The sequence below is a fragment of the Staurois parvus genome, unplaced genomic scaffold (genome assembly GCF_062004578.1).
Source record: "Staurois parvus isolate SC_StPar_1 unplaced genomic scaffold, SC_StPar_1.0 ptg000137l, whole genome shotgun sequence".
Classification (NCBI taxonomy): Eukaryota; Metazoa; Chordata; class Amphibia; order Anura; family Ranidae; genus Staurois; species Staurois parvus.
In genome coordinates, this window is record NW_028317933.1 from 14,370,845 (window position 1) to 14,389,095 (window position 18,251).

The 18,251-nt window shown below is 46.2% G+C and overlaps 1 protein-coding gene across 1 annotated transcript in view; it reads right to left on the minus strand.

Moving 5' to 3' along the window:
- Positions 1–14,340: 14,340 nt before the first annotated feature.
- The window catches only part of LOC149465850 (protein-glutamine gamma-glutamyltransferase E-like), a 48,033-nt gene continuing 44,122 nt past the window's right edge, over positions 14,341–18,251 (minus strand). Inside the window, exon 13 of the mRNA XM_089673381.1 lies at positions 14,341–17,146. Coding sequence (XP_089529507.1) covers positions 16,993–17,146 — 154 coding nt within the window. The 3' untranslated portion in view covers positions 14,341–16,992. The remainder of the gene's footprint in view (positions 17,147–18,251) is intronic.

An 18,251-nucleotide genomic window follows, 5' to 3' on the forward strand; every position in this document is an offset into this window, starting at 1 on the left:
ATGAATTTAAAATATATAGTTTGGGGTATTTTGCATGCACATAGAGCATTGCTTCACTGCTTTAACATTTTACACAAACAGTTCCAACTATGAGGGACTACCAGGTCCAAGTAGCTAATAGGTACCTAAGTAGGGACTAATGCACTCAGCAAGCTCCAGTCCCTCCTCCGTTTGCAAACATATATTAGGTTGGTGTTAGAGCACTGATACACTTGTCATTCTACGTGCCCATGTCTCCCTGGTCAGCCTGCTTGAGTTCTGATTGTACTTCTCAATGGCATGAATCTTCTACAGTGCTCTGGTTCCCCAGATACAGTCCTCTTCATTTCAGTCTTTATTAACCACTGACTACCAGACTAGATTTTTGGTATACAATAATGTGAAGAAAGTTGTTCCATTGACCACTAGCTCTAGAGCCTTCTTTGCTCCCACTGAACATGCACGCTGTACCCTTTTATCCTCACACAGATGCCAAAGCACTCTCACAGACAGATTTTTTTTTCTCCCATTGTCCACCAACACCAGTAATTTTTTCGACCTCTGACACAAAGCTTTTTTATTTCCTGTTGATTACTGAAATGTTTTTTCTTAGTTACAATGTAGGGGTCACTATGTTAAATAATCCTGACCTCTGTACTCTGTATTCTACCTTGTATGTTACATGCTGCTGACTCCTTCACTGTACATACTAAGTTGTACATAGCATATACAGTATGGGTACATAGCAACCTTTCAGGTCTGGAACATAATTAAAGTTGAAACCAAACCTGAAGGGCCTTGTAGGAATTAGGGAGGAACCCCACGCCATTTTCTAAAAACTTTCCCTGGAAGCTTTGTTTACATTGCTGAGGATTCTTGGACAGTAAATACGTGGGGTCAGGTGACGTAAATGGGTTGCTAAGGACACAGCAGGTACAGGAGATGGCAGCTGTCATATATAGTAGTGAAATGAATGCCTGAACATGCAAATTTCTGCCTGAATCTGTGTTTGGATCAAACTGGAAGCTCATTCCTATGCAGGAGTGACAGCTGCAAGAATATCTTCTAGCCCTACCACTGGCCATGGCAAATACTGGACTGTCCTCCTCTGGCCTGATGTGCACTGTGTGTGAGTCACCACTTTTATCATAAAATGTTCTCGTTTTTATTGCACGAGATCTGTGCTCTTTTCTCTTTTTTTACTATAAGGCTATTTAATTATGTCCTATGTCTGAAGAAAGGCCCACCATTCAGTACAATATGGCCAAGCTTAGATTTTGCCATGGCACTCTGCTCATCACAACATTTTTCTCTGTTCTCTATCAAAATATGACCCCAGGTCTGCCTTTCTGTACTGTACATTTTTCTTCCATAGCTTGCCTTAATGACGCAATCACCTGCTAAGGCAAGTAATATTGTACACTGGGGAGGAGTAAATCTTCAGAATATGGGGGTGTATATGCTGTTGACTGTTTGCTTAAAGACCACTTTCTAATATTACAAACAATACCAATATAATTTGTTGTACCTGTGTGAATGCTTATATAATCTGCACTGCACATTTTTTTTATACATACTGTAGGCTCTTAAGACTTAGATTTATAGTTAAAGTATATTACGTTTTAGTGGTGGAAGATTGTTTTAAGGAATAGTTAAGGGTTAAGGAAATGGAGGGCTACGTTTTTAGGTGGTGCAACTTTTGAGTGCGACTTTTGAGTTTAGCTGCACTTTTGAGTTTATGGACATTTAAGGGTGCTTTGCGGTTTTCACTTGCATTTGGGGACAAAGCCCTTTGAATAGATCAGCTCTGGTATATACACTTTCACTCATGGCATCTATAGATCTGGAAAAGATATTGTTTATTAACACCGTTTTGTCAAACAGATGATATTGTAGATATTTTATTTCTTTATTTCTTTATCGCACAGCTCTGTGCAAACTGTTGGCACTATATAAATCCTATGTAATAATGAGTGACAGAGACTTCACCCAGCAAACAAAAACATTCTTGTAATTAGGTTTGTGAGTACACCTGTACATCCATTGGGCTGAAAACAGTTTGTCAGACTTAAACTGGAATTGGTGCTGAAACCACGTTTAAAAAGGTGAAGGGGAAAGGCAAAATATCCATAGATTTTTCTATGGTACCAATGACAAGTACAGCTATGTGGTAAAATGAAGGACCAGGAATGAAAGTGAATATGGGCTCCAAAGCGTCTGAAGAATGCCAGATGGAACTATAAGCAGGCCATTCATGACTTTCCATAAAGGAAGACAAAACATCCTAGCAGATGTCTTTGTTCCTCAGCTTTTATAGAAGTGTTCAAAAATTGTAACCTGTTTTACAGAAAAGTTTTTTGATTGAAACTTTCAAGCTTATTGTAGCAATTTTTAATATAAACCTCTCATTTTAATGTACTCATTAAACTACAAAGTTTATTTCACTCAAATTGTCAAGGAATCGCATGTGCGGCCGTGCGCTAAGATATGCACATAATAGAACTAGACGTGCCCTAATTCGCACGCAAGTGCATTAGCATGAGCAAGTGTGGGTATCTGGCGCCCACTTGTCTACCACTTGTCTATTTAAAGCTGCGCTTGTGACCTGATCCTGTGCTAGCTCCTGTGTCTACCCAGCATGATTGACTTTGCTTGTTCCTGATACCTTGTTGCTGACTCCGGCTTGTGACCTGACTCTGCCTGCTGCTCCGGTATCGTCTCTGGCCCTGATTCTGCCTCTGGTACCGATTCTGTACCTCCACCTGCCAACTTTTGCCTGTCTGGGAACTTGAGAACCTGCATCTGCCTGCTTGCCTTGCTACCTGCTTTTCTGCACCTGCTGCTGTGTCTCCGCATCTGCCAGTCCACCAGTCTGCTTGCTGCTTGGCACTGACTGCAAGTGTCTTCCATCCAGGATCTCCGACCAGGCACCCATGCCACTCCGTGCCCTGTTATATCATGTCACCATCTTCAGGAGAAACAGGACAGGAGGTGTAAGGGGAAACCCTTCCGCCAGCTTGGCCTTGACCAGGTATGTGACACAAATTCTTACTTTGATATTTTACAATCACATCACTAGCTGTGTGCATGGCAACTGCAAATAACCCCTTCCCACAAGCCCCTGTGACATTTTAAATGTTTCTGGACACCAGGGTTGGACTTACCATTTGGAAACTTGGGCACTGCCCGAGGACCCGGGGTCAGTAGGGGGCCCCATGAGATGCCCTTGGTACCTTTTTCATAGGCTTTTTTGAGTTTGGGCAAGGATACAGGGGCCCCATGATTCCCTATTGCCCGGGGGCCCCATGAGTTGTCAGTTCGCCCCTGTTGGACACCCAAGTGATGGGAAGGATCATGTGACAACAGTAGTTGTCTTTCAAGTGGTCACATGATCTGGTGGTGGACCCAATGGCTACCAATCATTAGTAGGAATCAAGAGCGGTGTTTAACAGCTCAGTCTCTGTGCTGGGAGCACTCAGTGAGCACACTTTCAGCACAAAAACATCAGCTGCTCAGTGATGCATATGTGCCACATGTGGGCATTACAACCCACCCTTTTGTTGCTGCACATATGTGTTACATGGGTGGTATCAGGGTAAAATATCAAAGCCAAAACATCAGCAAACTGCCTGTCAGCAACAACACCCGCTATTTATTGTGGATGCAGAAAGTATCCGATCACTTTAGGGGGTCATGCAAATGTATTTTTCCCTTTGGAACACACCGGACTAAAATGGTTTTCGGGCTTCATCTGGATCAGCTGTGAGTTTAGAGTTCTATGGATATGTGTTGGTTGAGTTGAATGGACATGTGTCTTTTCTCAAGCCAATTTACTATGTTATGATGTACAGATTAGCTGGCACATCAGAATGTTTATTGCATGCATATTATTATAAAGAAATGCCCGTAGCGAAAGAAAGAAGAAATAGCGCAGGGCATACATGACTAGGCCCAGAGTGGGGGAAGGAAGAGCAGAAAGGGTTAAGGTAGCTCCAGGAGGATTTTGTTATTGTTAGTGGGGGGTAGCTGATTGGTAGAGGTTGGTGTAGGTGGGGTTTTGCTGCACCTTAGGATGGGAGGTTCTGTGAGGGGGAGTCAGTTAGCTGGACGGCAAGAGTGTGAGCTTGGTGTCTGTTTAGCACACCTTGCTTCAGGCCACCTTTAGCCCTGCCATGGACAGCCTTTTGGCTCAGCTGCAGGAGGCAGCAGAGGACAGGGGGATGGACTGGCTGCAGAGCCGTGTCTCGGATCTCTTGCAGGATCCGGGCTCATCACCTGCAGCAGGGGGGCGGGAGGGCCCACGTGCTCGGAGGTCTAGGCCTCCGGAACGCTTTAGCCCGGGCTCCCCCCCCCCCTCCCAGAGCTCAGCACCACCATGGGAGCCCCGCTCGGGCCCCTCCGGCTCCGCTTGCAGGGCGCTCCCTTGCCTCTGCTAGCGGGGAAGCCGGGAGGAATCCCCGCCATCGGCGGAGCTCAGTGGGCGGGGCCTCGTGCGGGGGAAGCCCCCCCCCCGCGCCCACACGGCATGGAGGCAGAAGCAGAATCTGCGGCTCCTCCACTGACAAGGTGCCGGTCAGGGAGGGAGCCCTGCGTGGGAGGCGCACAGCTGCGGCTGCCGGGCTGTCTCCTGCTGCGGCCGGCGGGCCCCCTGAGAAGTCTGGGGCTCCGGCTCCAGTGAGGCAGCAGCGTGGGATCGGCACTGGACGGAGTGCAGCCGGGAGTTCTGCGGCTGCTGGGCTGTCTACTGCTGCGGCCGGCGGGCCCCCTGGATGGTCTGGTGCTCTTGCTCCACAGCAGCATCAGCGGAAGACTGGAGCTGGGCGGAGGGCAGCTGGCAGTGCTGCAGGTCGGAGCCCAGGGACGGCGGTGAGCGTGTCTGGTGCCGGGAGGCGGAGTCGTGAGCGGCACAGACCAGCAGGACCCGTGGCTCCTGGGACCGGGAGGCCATCTGAACAGCGTGCGGAGGACGAGAGGTCGGAGGGCGAGCTGTCGGAACCCGATGCGGGGGCGACGGCTGGCTGCTCTACAACGGTGGATCGTGAGCACGCGGCTGAAGGGGCATCTCCTGGGCAGCCTGGTGAGTTACCTGTTCTGGGGTCTATCTCTTTTTCTTCTGCGTTACGGGACCTGCTGGGGGGTGGTAGGGCCGCTACGGTGGGCGCGGCCTCTGCGGCGTGCACTGTCGGCGTTCCCCCGTCGGGTATGGGTGGGGGTCTCGGTGATGTGATTTCCGGTTTGCGGGACCTGTTGTGGCGTCTTGAGTGGGGCGCCTGGGCTTGCTTCTGCGTGGCTCCCGCCGGATGGTGGGGAAGGTTTCGGGGTTCTTGTACAGGACAGTGGGGACGTGCGGCGTCCGGGGGTCTCTTCTCCTCCGGGGTCTGGGCTAGGGGTTGTTCCGGCCACGACAGGTGATCGGGGTTCTGCGGCCCCCTCCGCGGTGTTGGGTGCGGATTCGAGGGTGTCCGGGCCTGTCGGCTTGGCGGACTCGGCCAGGGGCGAAGTGTACGTGTGTTTTGAGGGCCCTTTGGGTGCGCATTTACAGTCGGAGGTACGGGAGTAGCTTTGGAGTGGGGAGTACGTTGATATATTCTCACTCTTGCCTTTGGAGCGTTTTCCTTTTGAAGGGTCCCGGGTTGACGAGAGTAGGCAGGTGGAAGCGGAGCAGCGGCGTTTTCGTTTTATCCCGCGTACCTTTGCAAATTGGTTGCAGGCGTTCGCGATCATGGCTAGTGTGATTAGGGAGGAGGCTCCTGAACATTGCTCGGCACTGTTCTGTTACCTTGATGCCATTGGTGAGGCTCACAGGGTTTCTGGGGGTACTGCGTGGCTTCGGTACGCTGAGCAGTTTAGGCAGCGGAGGGCGGTTCGCCAGTCGTTGCGTTGGGATCATAAGGACGTTGGCCTCTGGATGCGACTCATGACACCGGCGAGGGCCCCTGGTTTGTTTTTTCAGAGCGGGGCCGGCGGTTCGTTCTCCCCGGGACAATCGGCCTCCAGGCGTCAGGGGTTCTTCTGGCAGTTCCAAGAGGGGACGTGTTGATTTGGTGGGTCTTGCCGTTTTAGGCACAAATATTCCGGGTGCGGGGGCTCCCATCCCTTGTCGCGCTGTTTCCAGCGGGGTCGAGGCCTTTCCGGAGAGCATGCTGGTAAGAGGGACGACTCCGGTGCGAGTGGAAAGGATGGGGCTTTTCTTAAAGAGGTATCCTGATCGCGCAGCTGCAGTGCTGCTGCCGGCGGGTTTTTCGGAGGGTTTTCGCATCCCGTGTACTTTGACTTTGATTCCTCCCTTAGCTCGGAATTTGCGGTCAGCCTTGCGGCATGAGGAGGGGGTTTCGGCTAAGTTGCGTAAGGAAGTGGGGTTGGGACGCATGGGGGGTCCGTTTGCTTGCGCTCCGTTTTCGGATTTGGTTGTTTCTCCCTTGGGGGTTGTGCCCAAGAAGGAGCCGAATGCGTTTAGGTTAATTCACCACCTGTCCTTCCCTAAGGGGGGGTCGGTGAATGATGCTATTGATTCGGAGTCATGTTCGGTGTCTTACACATCTTTTGATGTGGCTGTTTTCTGGGTCCGTCGGTATGGGCGCGGTGCGCTCATGGCGAAATCGGACGTTGAGTCGGCTTTTCGGCTGTTGCCAGTCCATCCGGACAGTTTTCGTTTTTTGGGTTGTCATTGGCAGGGCTATTTTTACGTTGATAAGTGCCTTCCTATGGGGTGTTCTATATCTTGCGCTTTGTTCGAGAGGTTCAGTTCATTCGTGGAGTGGGTGGTGCGGGATGTCTCAGGGGTGAATTCGGTCATCCAATATTTGGATGATTTTCTTTGCGTGGGTCCGCCAGATTCCGGAGTATGTGCAGTTTTGCTGGCCACTTTGCAACACTTTGCTGAACGTTTCAGGGTTTCTCTGGCGGTGGATAAGACTGTGGGCCCGGCTATGGAGATGACTTTCTTGGGCATTGTTTTGGATTCCGGCACAATGGAGTGCCGCTTGCCTGAGGTTAAGCTGGTGGCTCTACAAGGGGAACTACGTGGGGTGCTGGGGCAAGCGAAAAATTCAGCTGCGGGCCTTACAGTCGTTGGGCAAAACTTAACTTCGCTTGTCGGATTCTGCCCATGGGTCAGGTGTTCTGCCGCCGGTTGGCGGCGGCGACGGCAGGGATTACCTCCCCTTTACATTTTATTCGGTTGACTCGGGATCATCGGGAGGACTTGCATTTGTGGCACACCTTTTTGGATTCGTTTAATGGGCGGGCTCTCTGGATGTCTGGCCCTGTTAGCAATTTTTGACTTGGAATGGTTCAGGGACGCGGCGGCGTCGGCGGGCTATGGGGCTTTTTCCAGGGTTGATGGAGTACGGCCTCGTGGCCAGCTTCCTGGCGGGAGGCGGGTTTTCTTCGCAACTTGGTGTTGTTGGAACTTTTTCCGGTGTTGGCGGTTGAGGTTTGGGGAGAGGATTTTCGAAATCTAAACGTGCATTGTCACTGTGACAATTTGGGGGTGGTTCAGGTCATCAATCGGGTCTCAGCTTCTTCACGACCGGTGGTGGCCTTGCTTCGCCATTTAGTGTTGCGTTGTCTGCGTCTGAATGTTTTTCTCCATGCGGTGCGTCTCCCTGGGGTTGATAACACTGTGGCTGACGCTTTGTCTCGCTTTTAGTGGGACAAATTCCGAGAGGTGGCGCCGGCGGCGGAGCAACACGGGGTTCCTTGTCCCGACGGGCTGTGGGAGTTTGCCTTGGAGTCCTTGCGGGCTGGATCCGGCGTTCGGTGAGTGAGGCGACTTGGTCTGCATACTCTAGGGTCTGGTGGGAGTGGCTGGATCTGCTACAGCGGGTTGAGATTGATCCCCGGGGGCCGGAGGTGTTTTTGGCGGTATTGTACTTTGTGGCGCGGAATTTTGAGCGGGGGGTGTCGGCTGCTGCGGTGGATCGCCGACTGGCGGGTTTGGCATTCTTCTTTAAGTTGCAAGGGTGTCAGGATTTCACTGAAGATTTTTTGGGTTCGGCAGGCTCTCCGGGGTTACCGGAGCGCTCATCGATGTAAGGATTCTCGTCGTCCGGTGTCTTTTGAGTTGTTGGGGTCTTTGTTTGTGCATTGGTGGTCTGTGTGTTCTTCGGACTTTGAGGTGTGCTTATTTCGGGCGGCTTTTGCGGTAGCCTTTTTTTGGGGCGTTGCGTATTGGGGAGCTCGTTAGCCCGTCCAAATCGGTTCTTGGGGGGTTATTGGTGGATGAAGTCAGGTGCTTCGGTGAATGGGTGGAGGTGCTGGTACGTCGGTCTAAGACGGACCAATTGGGACGTGGTGGTCGGGTGCGTTTTTTTGTTCTTCCGGCTTCGCTGGTGTGCCCGGTGCGGGCGGTTCGGGAATTTTTGTCCCGTCGTCCAGTGGGGCATGGGTGTTTTTTCAGGCACGCTGAGCGGGAGCTGGTGCGAGATGTCAAGCTGGACTTTCTTCAGTTGCGGCGGGCTTATCCGGGGATGGTGGTGTGGTCCGACATTGTCGCCCGTGCCTCTTGGCGTTGGGCGCGGTCGGTAGAGAGTCTCAATAAGGCTCGGATTAAGGTTAACAGAGAGGTGGGGCGTTTCTTTAGTCACCATGGGGGGTTGGTGGTCTGGCGCTTGGAGTTGGAGGTGGATACTTGGCGGTATCTCAGGTGCGATGGGGTACATTTGAATGCGGTTGGGACGGATTTATGGTCCCTGGATCTGCAGGATGGCATGCAGCGGGCTGTTTGTTTGTGGCGTGGCACGCATGGGTAAGGGCTTACCCAGCGTGCTGTGGCGGTTGTTGGTCTTTGGAGGCGGTTCTTATTTGGAAGGTAAACAACAATGGTGTGGGACCCATCCGTGGTATGGGATGCCCGGGGACATTCCCAGTTAACCAAGGTTTAACTGGAAGGTGGTGGTGCTGCACTGCGGACGGTATGGTTGTCTCTGAGCTGGTTGGTTGCGGCTGGAGGCCTAGTGTATATGGTTGTCCGCAGGTGCATTTCGGATCGTTTTGGGGTGCCTTCGAAGACCAACAACAATTATGTGGGTTTCTGTTATAAGGAATGGTTGGTGTATTGTAACTTGAGTTGTTAATAAAAGGCCATGTTGGCCATTTACTCCAAAATTGGTGTTATGTCTTTTGTTAGTATAATTGGTTAAGGGGAAGGGGGTTGGTGCGGAACGGTAATGGTGGTAATGGGGAAGTGGACGAGCCTATCTCTGGTGCAATAGTCAAGAAATGCCCGTAGCGAAAGAAAGAAGAAATAGCGCAGGGCATACATGACTAGGCCCAGAGTGGGGGAAGGAAGAGCAGAAAGGGTTAAGGTAGCTCCAGGAGGATTTTGTTATTGTTAGTGGGGGGTAGCTGATTGGTAGAGGTTGGTGTAGGTGGGGTTTTGCTGCACCTTAGGATGGGAGGTTCTGTGAGGGGGAGTCAGTTAGCTGGACGGCAAGAGTGTGAGCTTCCCTCCCGCCCTCCCTGTTTGGGTGAGTTTTGGGTCCCTCCAGGTAGAGGGGGGGATTATGTTGGTTCATGGGCGGTTGTTGGTCTTTGGAGGCGGTTCTTATTTGGAAGGTAAACAACAATGGTGTGGGACCCATCCGTGGTATGGGATGCCCGGGGACATTCCCAGTTAACCGAGGTTTAACTGGAAGGTGGTGGTGCTGCACTGCGGACGGTATGGTTGTCTCTGAGCTGGTTGGTTGCGGCTGGAGGCCTAGTGTATATGGTTGTCCGCAGGTGCATTTCGGATCGTTTTGGGGTGCCTTCGAAGACCAACAACAATTCTGTGGGTTTCTGTTATAAGGAATGGTTGGTGGCGGTTGTTGGTCTTTGGAGGCGGTTCTTATTTGGAAGGTAAACAACAATGGTGTGGGACCCATCCGTGGTATGGGATGCCCGGGGACATTCCCAGTTAACCAAGGTTTAACTGGAAGGTGGTGGTGCTGCACTGCGGACGGTATGGTTGTCTCTGAGCTGGTTGGTTGCGGCTGGAGGCCTAGTGTATATGGTTGTCCGCAGGTGCATTTCGGATCGTTTTGGGGTGCCTTCGAAGACCAACAACAATTATGTGGGTTTCTGTTATAAGGAATGGTTGGTGTATTGTAACTTGAGTTGTTAATAAAAGGCCATGTTGGCCATTTACTCCAAAATTGGTGTTATGTCTTTTGTTAGTATAATTGGTTAAGGGGAAGGGGGTTGGTGCGGAACGGTAATGGTGGTAATGGGGAAGTGGACGAGCCTATCTCTGGTGCAATAGTCATGAATAATTATTAAATAAATTGGATGGAAACGTCTCTTTTTTGCTCACTTTTAGTCTGTTAAATACCGTACATTATATACTATTAAAAACTTTTTGGTAAATCAATTCCATAAGGGTAAAAAACTGTTCCTCCTGCCAGAAATCCAGTGAGCTTGCAACTTCCTGTAGTATACTGAGAACACAGCGCTCTTTTACCATCCCGGCCCAGATTACCACTGTGAATTACAGAACACATCACCTTCATGTTATGGGGAAGAGGAGTTCTACAGTCATAAACATTTCCTGAGTGCCAACATTGCTCCTCTATAGATACAGTATAGTGAGTCACCCTAGGACAGGAAATGTATTACTATAGAGATCATCAAGGGAAAAAAAGGAAAACGAATGAAGCCACTTCATCATGGTAAACTGCAATATATTACTTTTTTTGATACACTATCACAAGAAAAAAAAACATTTGGCTGAAGTTCTTATTAGCTCCCCAAAACTGCATTACAGTTTTGTTCTTGAAGCTATTCTTATTACAGTAAGTTGTGAAAGGTTCTTGAGCCGAGCCCCAAGATTTATAAAGCAGTGAATGTTTAGAGAGGATTTTCATATTTTACCTATATTTACTTTAATTCAAAATATGTACTCACTGAAACTACATTGAATCTGGGGGTGTTCTGATGCAATGTTCGTATATTTATGTACCTTATGGGACATTTTATTTATATGTACTTTTATGGTATATTTAAATTTTATATTATGAATTTTAATCTTGTTGCATAATGAATGTAGTATGGAAGATTAGTCCTATGTACTATGAATGGTTCTGTGTCAGGGCAGGAGCTGAGGAACGGACAGGCAGGCCTAACAATGTAACGCGCTGGCTGACGACAACCACCACCCACAGACTGAAGTCCCTCAGGGCGCGGAGTCTAAGTCCCAGGCTGCCCTTCACCAGGGCCCCTGATGGTGGGGATGGACTTGACGCAGCCAGGAACCAGGTCGCGGCCCCCGAGACACCTCAGCTGCGGTAATGTCCGCCGCCAATGGCGTGTAGCTGGTGGAAGAGACAAAAGAGTAGTCAGACAAGCCGGGGTCAACAACAACAGGACAAAACAGTACAGGACAGCAGACGAGAATCACAGGTCACGAGCCGGGTTCAGCAACAGAGGGTCAGATCAAAGGAGAATACAAAGAATGTCAAGTCACAAGCCGAATCAGATACCAGGAGAGTCACGAGAGTCAGAACAGAGTAATAGCAACACAAAGACACAAGACACAAGTGCAAAGAGCATGTGCGGGCCACAGGCTTATATGTCATCAGCCACACCCCTCTGGGGGATGGACCACAGAAACCTGAAGGCATAAAAAAATTCCCATCATGCACAGCAGAATCCAAGATGGACGCCAGCACATGGAGTAACATAACCTCAGGAAAAGGTAGGACCTTGACAGTCTGACATGACGTAACGTGTAGGGTGGGCCAATGGCGTCAAGCCGCTAAACTGGAAGTTTATGAGCCGCCATCTTGGAAATTCCTGAGCACATTGAAAATATATTATAACAAGTTTTTTTACTGCGGTGTCCCACCAGGACACTTTTAAATGTGAGTGCACCTAGTTTTTTTAATAAATTACACTATATTTAGATACTACACTATGTAAGTGTTTCTGTTTACATATGCAAAGGATTTGTGGGATAAAGAGGAGACGGTACCATTTGCAGCAGTGAGGAGGAATGTGACACCTCTCTGAGGAGATTCAGACATCACAAAAGTTGCCTACCCTCCCACCCGTTGTGAGTTTTGTCACAGCTTTATTGGTGGTTTTACCTTGCCAGCGGTTGATATTGCTCTATGGGCTATGCCCTCAAGTTTAATTTTGGGGTCAGTTTATTGCCTGTCTGGCACTGATGGTGAAGACAGGCCTCATAAACTATCTGTGTTTTTGTTATGGATGCTCACAGTATAACCGTGACTGGCATTGTTATATGGTTTCTTTGAATGTTGTTACATCTGGAAAGTTCAATAAAGCTGTGGCCTTGCCCTAGTTCCAACTTAATCAGCCTCTGTGTCTTTTTGGGAGGCAAGGTTTTTTGTTACGTTAGTGGTCAAAATGCACCTAGGCTTCTCAGCAGTCATGAGTACACAAGCAGGTCACCCTGACGGATGACATGGACTCACCCAAGGTGTGGAGTCTAAGCACTAACCGGTATTTAGCAGGGCTCCTGATGGTGAAGATGGGTTTTGCTGCATGTTAGTACCAGGTCACTGTCTTCAGGATTGCCCCACCAGAAAGTAAGCAAGCTGAGGTCCAGTATAGCAGGTAGGGATCAAGCAGAAGCATAGTCAGTAAAAAAGCCAAAGGTAAAAGATAGGTTGCAGGTTGGGATCAAGAGGAAGCATAGTTGAGGAACAAGTCAAAGGTTGAAAACGAATGGTTACAAGTTGGGATCAAGTGAAAGAGTAGTAGAGGAAGAAGCCAAAGGTTGGTAATGAGTGGTAATAGAGATAAGGACAGCTGCAAGCATGCAAAGGAGCAGGATATTGGCATGGGAGAGCACAATAACCTGACAAACAGGAACTTTTCCCTTTCTAAGGAAGTGCAATTGCACAAAATACGTCAAAGGGGCCATAACACCGTGACGTCTTGCCACCGGCTCCTATTATAGGTCCGGTGGCCACCTTTTATTACATATGGTCAGTATACTTTTGCTTGTATACTTTGAGTTTATCATATGTCCCCAACCACGTGGATTAATAAATTCTTTTTAAATAAAATACTACACCATGGGTCATTTTTTGTTGGCTCCTTCGAGAGCCAACGCTCATTTCTAGAGCCCACACTTCAAGGCATAGGAGCCATTTTCATTTGTGACACCAGTCCACCAGTTCAGAGGAGGACGCTAGTTCCGGTGTGAGCTATCCAGTATCCTGCCAATCCACCTAAGAGGCCCGGTGATTTATACTAAGGGAGATGACCGTTTTGGCTGCCCAATACCCAGAGGGAGGAGAGTCCGTTAAGACGGCCCAGCTCATCCATCCCATCCTATGACGGGGACCTCTGGTTATATTGATTATATGCGTAATGAAAGATACGCATCTGGTGAGTGTGTATTTTTACTATTTATCACCACGCCACTGGAACGTGAAGTCATTATCAACTCCTGTACCTATCACCTACCACAAACTGTCACCAGTTTTATTAAATTATCATTTTACTGATTTATTATTTTACCTTGATCTTAACATTTTACTATGATTTATTACCAGACTTAAGTACATATACATTTTTTAGCGCTGCACTTTCTACTTGTGTATCTTTGGAGGTTTTATTGTGGTTACCTTTTTTTGTGCTTAAACTGCTATAATATTAAGCGTTCACTGATTATATTTTATTAGGAACTGTAAAAGCATAGCTTAAATAGGAAGTTCATGGGAGGAACAAGGAGTACAAGTTTTACTATAAATAAGGCACAAAACATGATTATCTGAATCAGATAAGCTGCTGTCTAGCATCACAGGCTCAGTAAGAAAAGCTACTGCCAAATGTAGTGGAGGTCATGGGTTCAGATCCTGGTCCTGAGAACAATATTACGTACTACAATGAGTGCCACTGACATTCACACACTCAACGGGCATTTTTCTTCTTTACAAAAAGTATTTAAAAGTGAAGTTTACTTGCCCTTTGCTTACCTGAAGCTTTCATTATACTTGCAGTAATTCAAACAGCAGCATTTAATTTGCAATGGACTGTGCTATAGAACATTGGTTTCCATTAGTGAAGACAAGTCACCATTACACAAGACAGTCAGCCTTGTTACCACCCCCCCTGCAAATCAGCTCTGCCATCTTTACATTGACACTATCTGGATTGGTAGAATTAGATATGGCATTATGGATATGGAGACCCCTCCTCCCAATTGCTGAAGTTCATAGGAAACAAATTAGAATTTGATGATCCCACAGTGATGAAATAAATTGATTATCTGCCCACGCCAGGTATTTAAAAACATTTCCACATTGTTGCTGTACATAAAAAGAGCAATGTTCAGTTGGAAGAGATTATCCTGGATGTCAGCTGTAAAGCACTGATTTGCAGCTTGAAAAAATGATACACTACATTCAATAAGGTGCAAACAGTTTATTCAATTACATAGATATCTACTATAGTAACATTCATAATAATCTTAAACGATGTTTCCCATCACCAGTCCTCAAGGACCAGTAACAGATCGTGTTTTCCATACTTCCAGGAACTGAAGAGCTGAAAACTGTTAGAGGCGTTGAAGGTACACTGATGTAACCTAATGATTGTCCTACAGTACAACTGAGGTAGAAGGTTATTCTATGAAAAGCAGCACATTCCATGAAAAAGAATATAAAGCTATTTCCAGGTTACAGTAACTAAAGGATACAGTTAGATTTGCTAAGAATCAATCATGAATGACTAGGCTTATACAAGAATCTGAAGTCATATTATTCTAAGGGCTCTATTTTAATAAAATATTCTTTGGATGAATGTCACACACATTTGCGCATGTCGCACTTTTGGCTGTAATTTCTCTAACCGGTTAATCCCTATATCATCAACTCCATCTGGTGGCCACAATGTGGTACAGCTTTCTGAAATACCTCAATGAGAAAATATACCTGTGTTGGCCACTAGATGGAGCCAATGATCACAGGGATGAATTTATAAGCCCCGGTTCATACCAGTACAATTTGTCATGTGATTGGACAGTTCCAAATCCTATGATGAGTCACACCCCATTGCCAGCAATGGAACCATTCAAATTGGTGCAACTCCAACTTTGCAGTATGGCACCAATTATGAAAAAAGGCTCCTGCACTATTTTTGGAGATTTCATGTGCGACTTGCATAGACATCTGTGCATGAAGTCACTAAGATGTCAGGCAAGCCACACATGAAATTGTATTGACCAGCGGTTTTGAAATTGCGCTACTTCAAGTGAAGAAGCGCAATTGCAAAACCGCACTTAGTGTGAACCAGGGCTATGGGAATCTGAGACATCAGCTTCAGAGTTAGCGGTCAGAGGCCACAACCGCAAAACCACTGCCTTGCTAACTGCCTCAACTCACATATTATCCCCCAGTGTTAACTAAGTCAAGTGATTAAAACATGTTACATGATGCTGTTCTACTTGGAAACTGAGAGACAGCGTATAGGTGACCCTTAAGACCCCATTCACACTTGTGGAACTTGTCATCAAAATCGCATGAAAAGTTGTACCCCATGTTTTCCAATGATAACCATTCATATATGTGAGACTTAAAATTGAAACAACCTAAAAGTAGTTCATGCACTACTTTGGTTTGACTTTCATGCAACTTGAGGGCTATAGACTTCAATGTTAACCCTCAAAAGTTGCATGAAAGTTGTTCCTGAATGTTTTACATGCAACAGTGCTGCAACAGTGGGTCTGACTTTGCAGAGGGGCAAGTCACATCCAAGATGCACCCATACAACGTTTTACCAAAGTTGCATGAGTATGTGGATGGAGGCTAATACACAAGTTGAAGTTTTGTGGATAAGTAAAAAATTTGTGGCAAAAAAAACGAATTATTGATGTGGTTTAGTATAAATAATTTTCTTTTATTATCAGTTGAAAACCAACAGGTATTGGGGGGGGACAGAATCCCTCTTCTTCAATCCATGTAGATGCCACAGCAGGTATAGGAAAGTAGACACGCATTGAAAGTTTGCTACAGCGGCAACACTTTCCTCTGTCCAGCCAGTCATTTTCATACATATCAAAGCTCCGAAGAAGGGGAGCCCCCAAAATATGTGCTTTCAACTTCTAATAAAGACAATTACTATAAAAATAAAGAGAGGAAATATAAATCTTCTGTAAGTACCATTAAAAAAATGTAACGATGGGTTGAAAAAAAAATACCCTTGAAGTGGGGCCATTCGGGGACAAATGCTCATTAAAGAGGATCTTCCATGTTAAAAAAATAAAAGTCAGCAGCTATAAAAACTGTAGCCACTTACTTTAAAAAAAAAAGGGTACTTACCTATCCCAGGAACCAGCGCCATCTTAGCCCAAGCCAGTTCTTCGCCAGCCTTCAGGTCCCTGGCTAGTTTATTAATGGAAGTGGACTGTGACTTCTTGAGGCTTTACAGTTGGCTTCCCACTAGGCATAGGCGTGCTGTGCTTTGTTAATGGTACCGCAGCCTCCTGGAACCTGTGAAGATTGCCAGAAGGTTGCTGGCGAGAGTAAGAGAGGGGAGCTTCTGCTCTGATCACCTTGATGGTCAGAGTGGAAGTGGCAGTGGGTTCTTGCCCCCCCAATAAAAACCTCCAATATCTGGAGGGGGTAAGGGGGTGTTAAAGTGAAACTTGTGGGATGAAGTCCCACTTTACGTTTGTAGGCCCTCACCATCCTCACGTACAAGGCAATGGTCCTGCATTGTATATAATGATGTCTAAGGCTTGGTCACAGTGTGGAGGAAGCCTGTCATGGAAAGGAATAAGATAAGTAACTTATTCCTCTAACTTAGACTTATTGAGTGGATAGGCTCCACTGCAAGGGTACATTTTTTTCTATCGGGAGCAAAGCTTTAGTTCTGAATATTCAGATTTTTGCAATAGCCCGTTTATGACCATTTTAATTAATACTAGTATTAGGCACAGTGTTGGCAAGAATATGGGTGCTACAGTATCGTAAGTATTGCTTCAAGTCTTCCTGTCATATTAATATTTTCCTTGCACAGGCCGTGGTAAATCAGTAAAAAATGTCAGTTAGGTCTATAGAATCAAGGAGACCCAGTCACAAAGACCTGATACAAGCTTTTAAGATTTTTTATCTTGTCAGAACTGAGGGTCACTGCCAAGGTCCGGTTGCCGATCCTAGAAGGATTGAGTGTAAAGTTGATTTGAGCCTTTTCACCAGGGCTTAAAGCTGGCAGCCTGAAAACAGAAATTACAGACTTTAATATAAATGAAAAGAAATCAAAAGTGCTGCCAGGCAGGACGAATGGGTCCCTTTTCACCTCAACTGTGTAAGCTGCACACACCAACAGGTGTTCCCACACTCTGTTCGAGATATAGCAAAATATATGGATATATATAAAAAGTGTTGCGCTAACACATAACAAATCAATACCTCAGAAAAAAATTATAAATAATAAAGTAAACACCCGGCAGAGCCCTGCATAATACAACCCAGGGCAATAATACGTGACTCAACAAACCATTGATAGCCTCAAAATATAAGCCAATTAATTCAATAATAATAAAAAATAAATAATACAAAAATAAAGTAAAATTAAAAAGGACTCAAAATAAACACCCAGCTGCCCTTCTAGGTGAAATGAAATGTGTGGTACATGTGAAACCATAGTGAACTGATAACAAGCAAAGGCACCAAAAAAGGGAAGGGTAAATAGATAATGGATTGATCACTACTTTTTATGACCTTTACCTATCATTGTTCACTTGCACTTAATATATGTTGAATATTTATAGAGGTGAAATTCGAAAAATTAGAATATTGTGCAAAAGTTCATATAATTCAGTAATGCAACTTAAAAGGTGAAACTAATATATGAGATAGACTCATTACATGCAAAGCAAGATAGTTCAAGCCGTGATTTGTCATAATTGTGATGATTATGTAAATGCATTCCAAAAATGTAGATTTGTATTTTTAAAGACATACAGTATATTTGAAATAATTTTTTTTAAATATTTTTCATATACTGTATTTTGTAATAAAAGTACATTTCAATATGCAGTGTGTGTATATATATATATTGAATATGGCCAAAATTGTAGTATTTCAAATATATGTCAATATATTTGGGAAGAATATTTTTAAGATATATTTCAAATATATTTTTCTTCCATATGGGAGAGACCTTAGATTGTAAGCTCCTTGAGGGTTAGGGACTGATGTGAATGTACAATATGTAAAGTGCTGCGTAAATTGAGGACACTAAATATAAGTACCTGTAATAAATAAAATAGAATAAATAAATGGCAGCACTGATAACGTGTCAGCAGCAAACAGGGG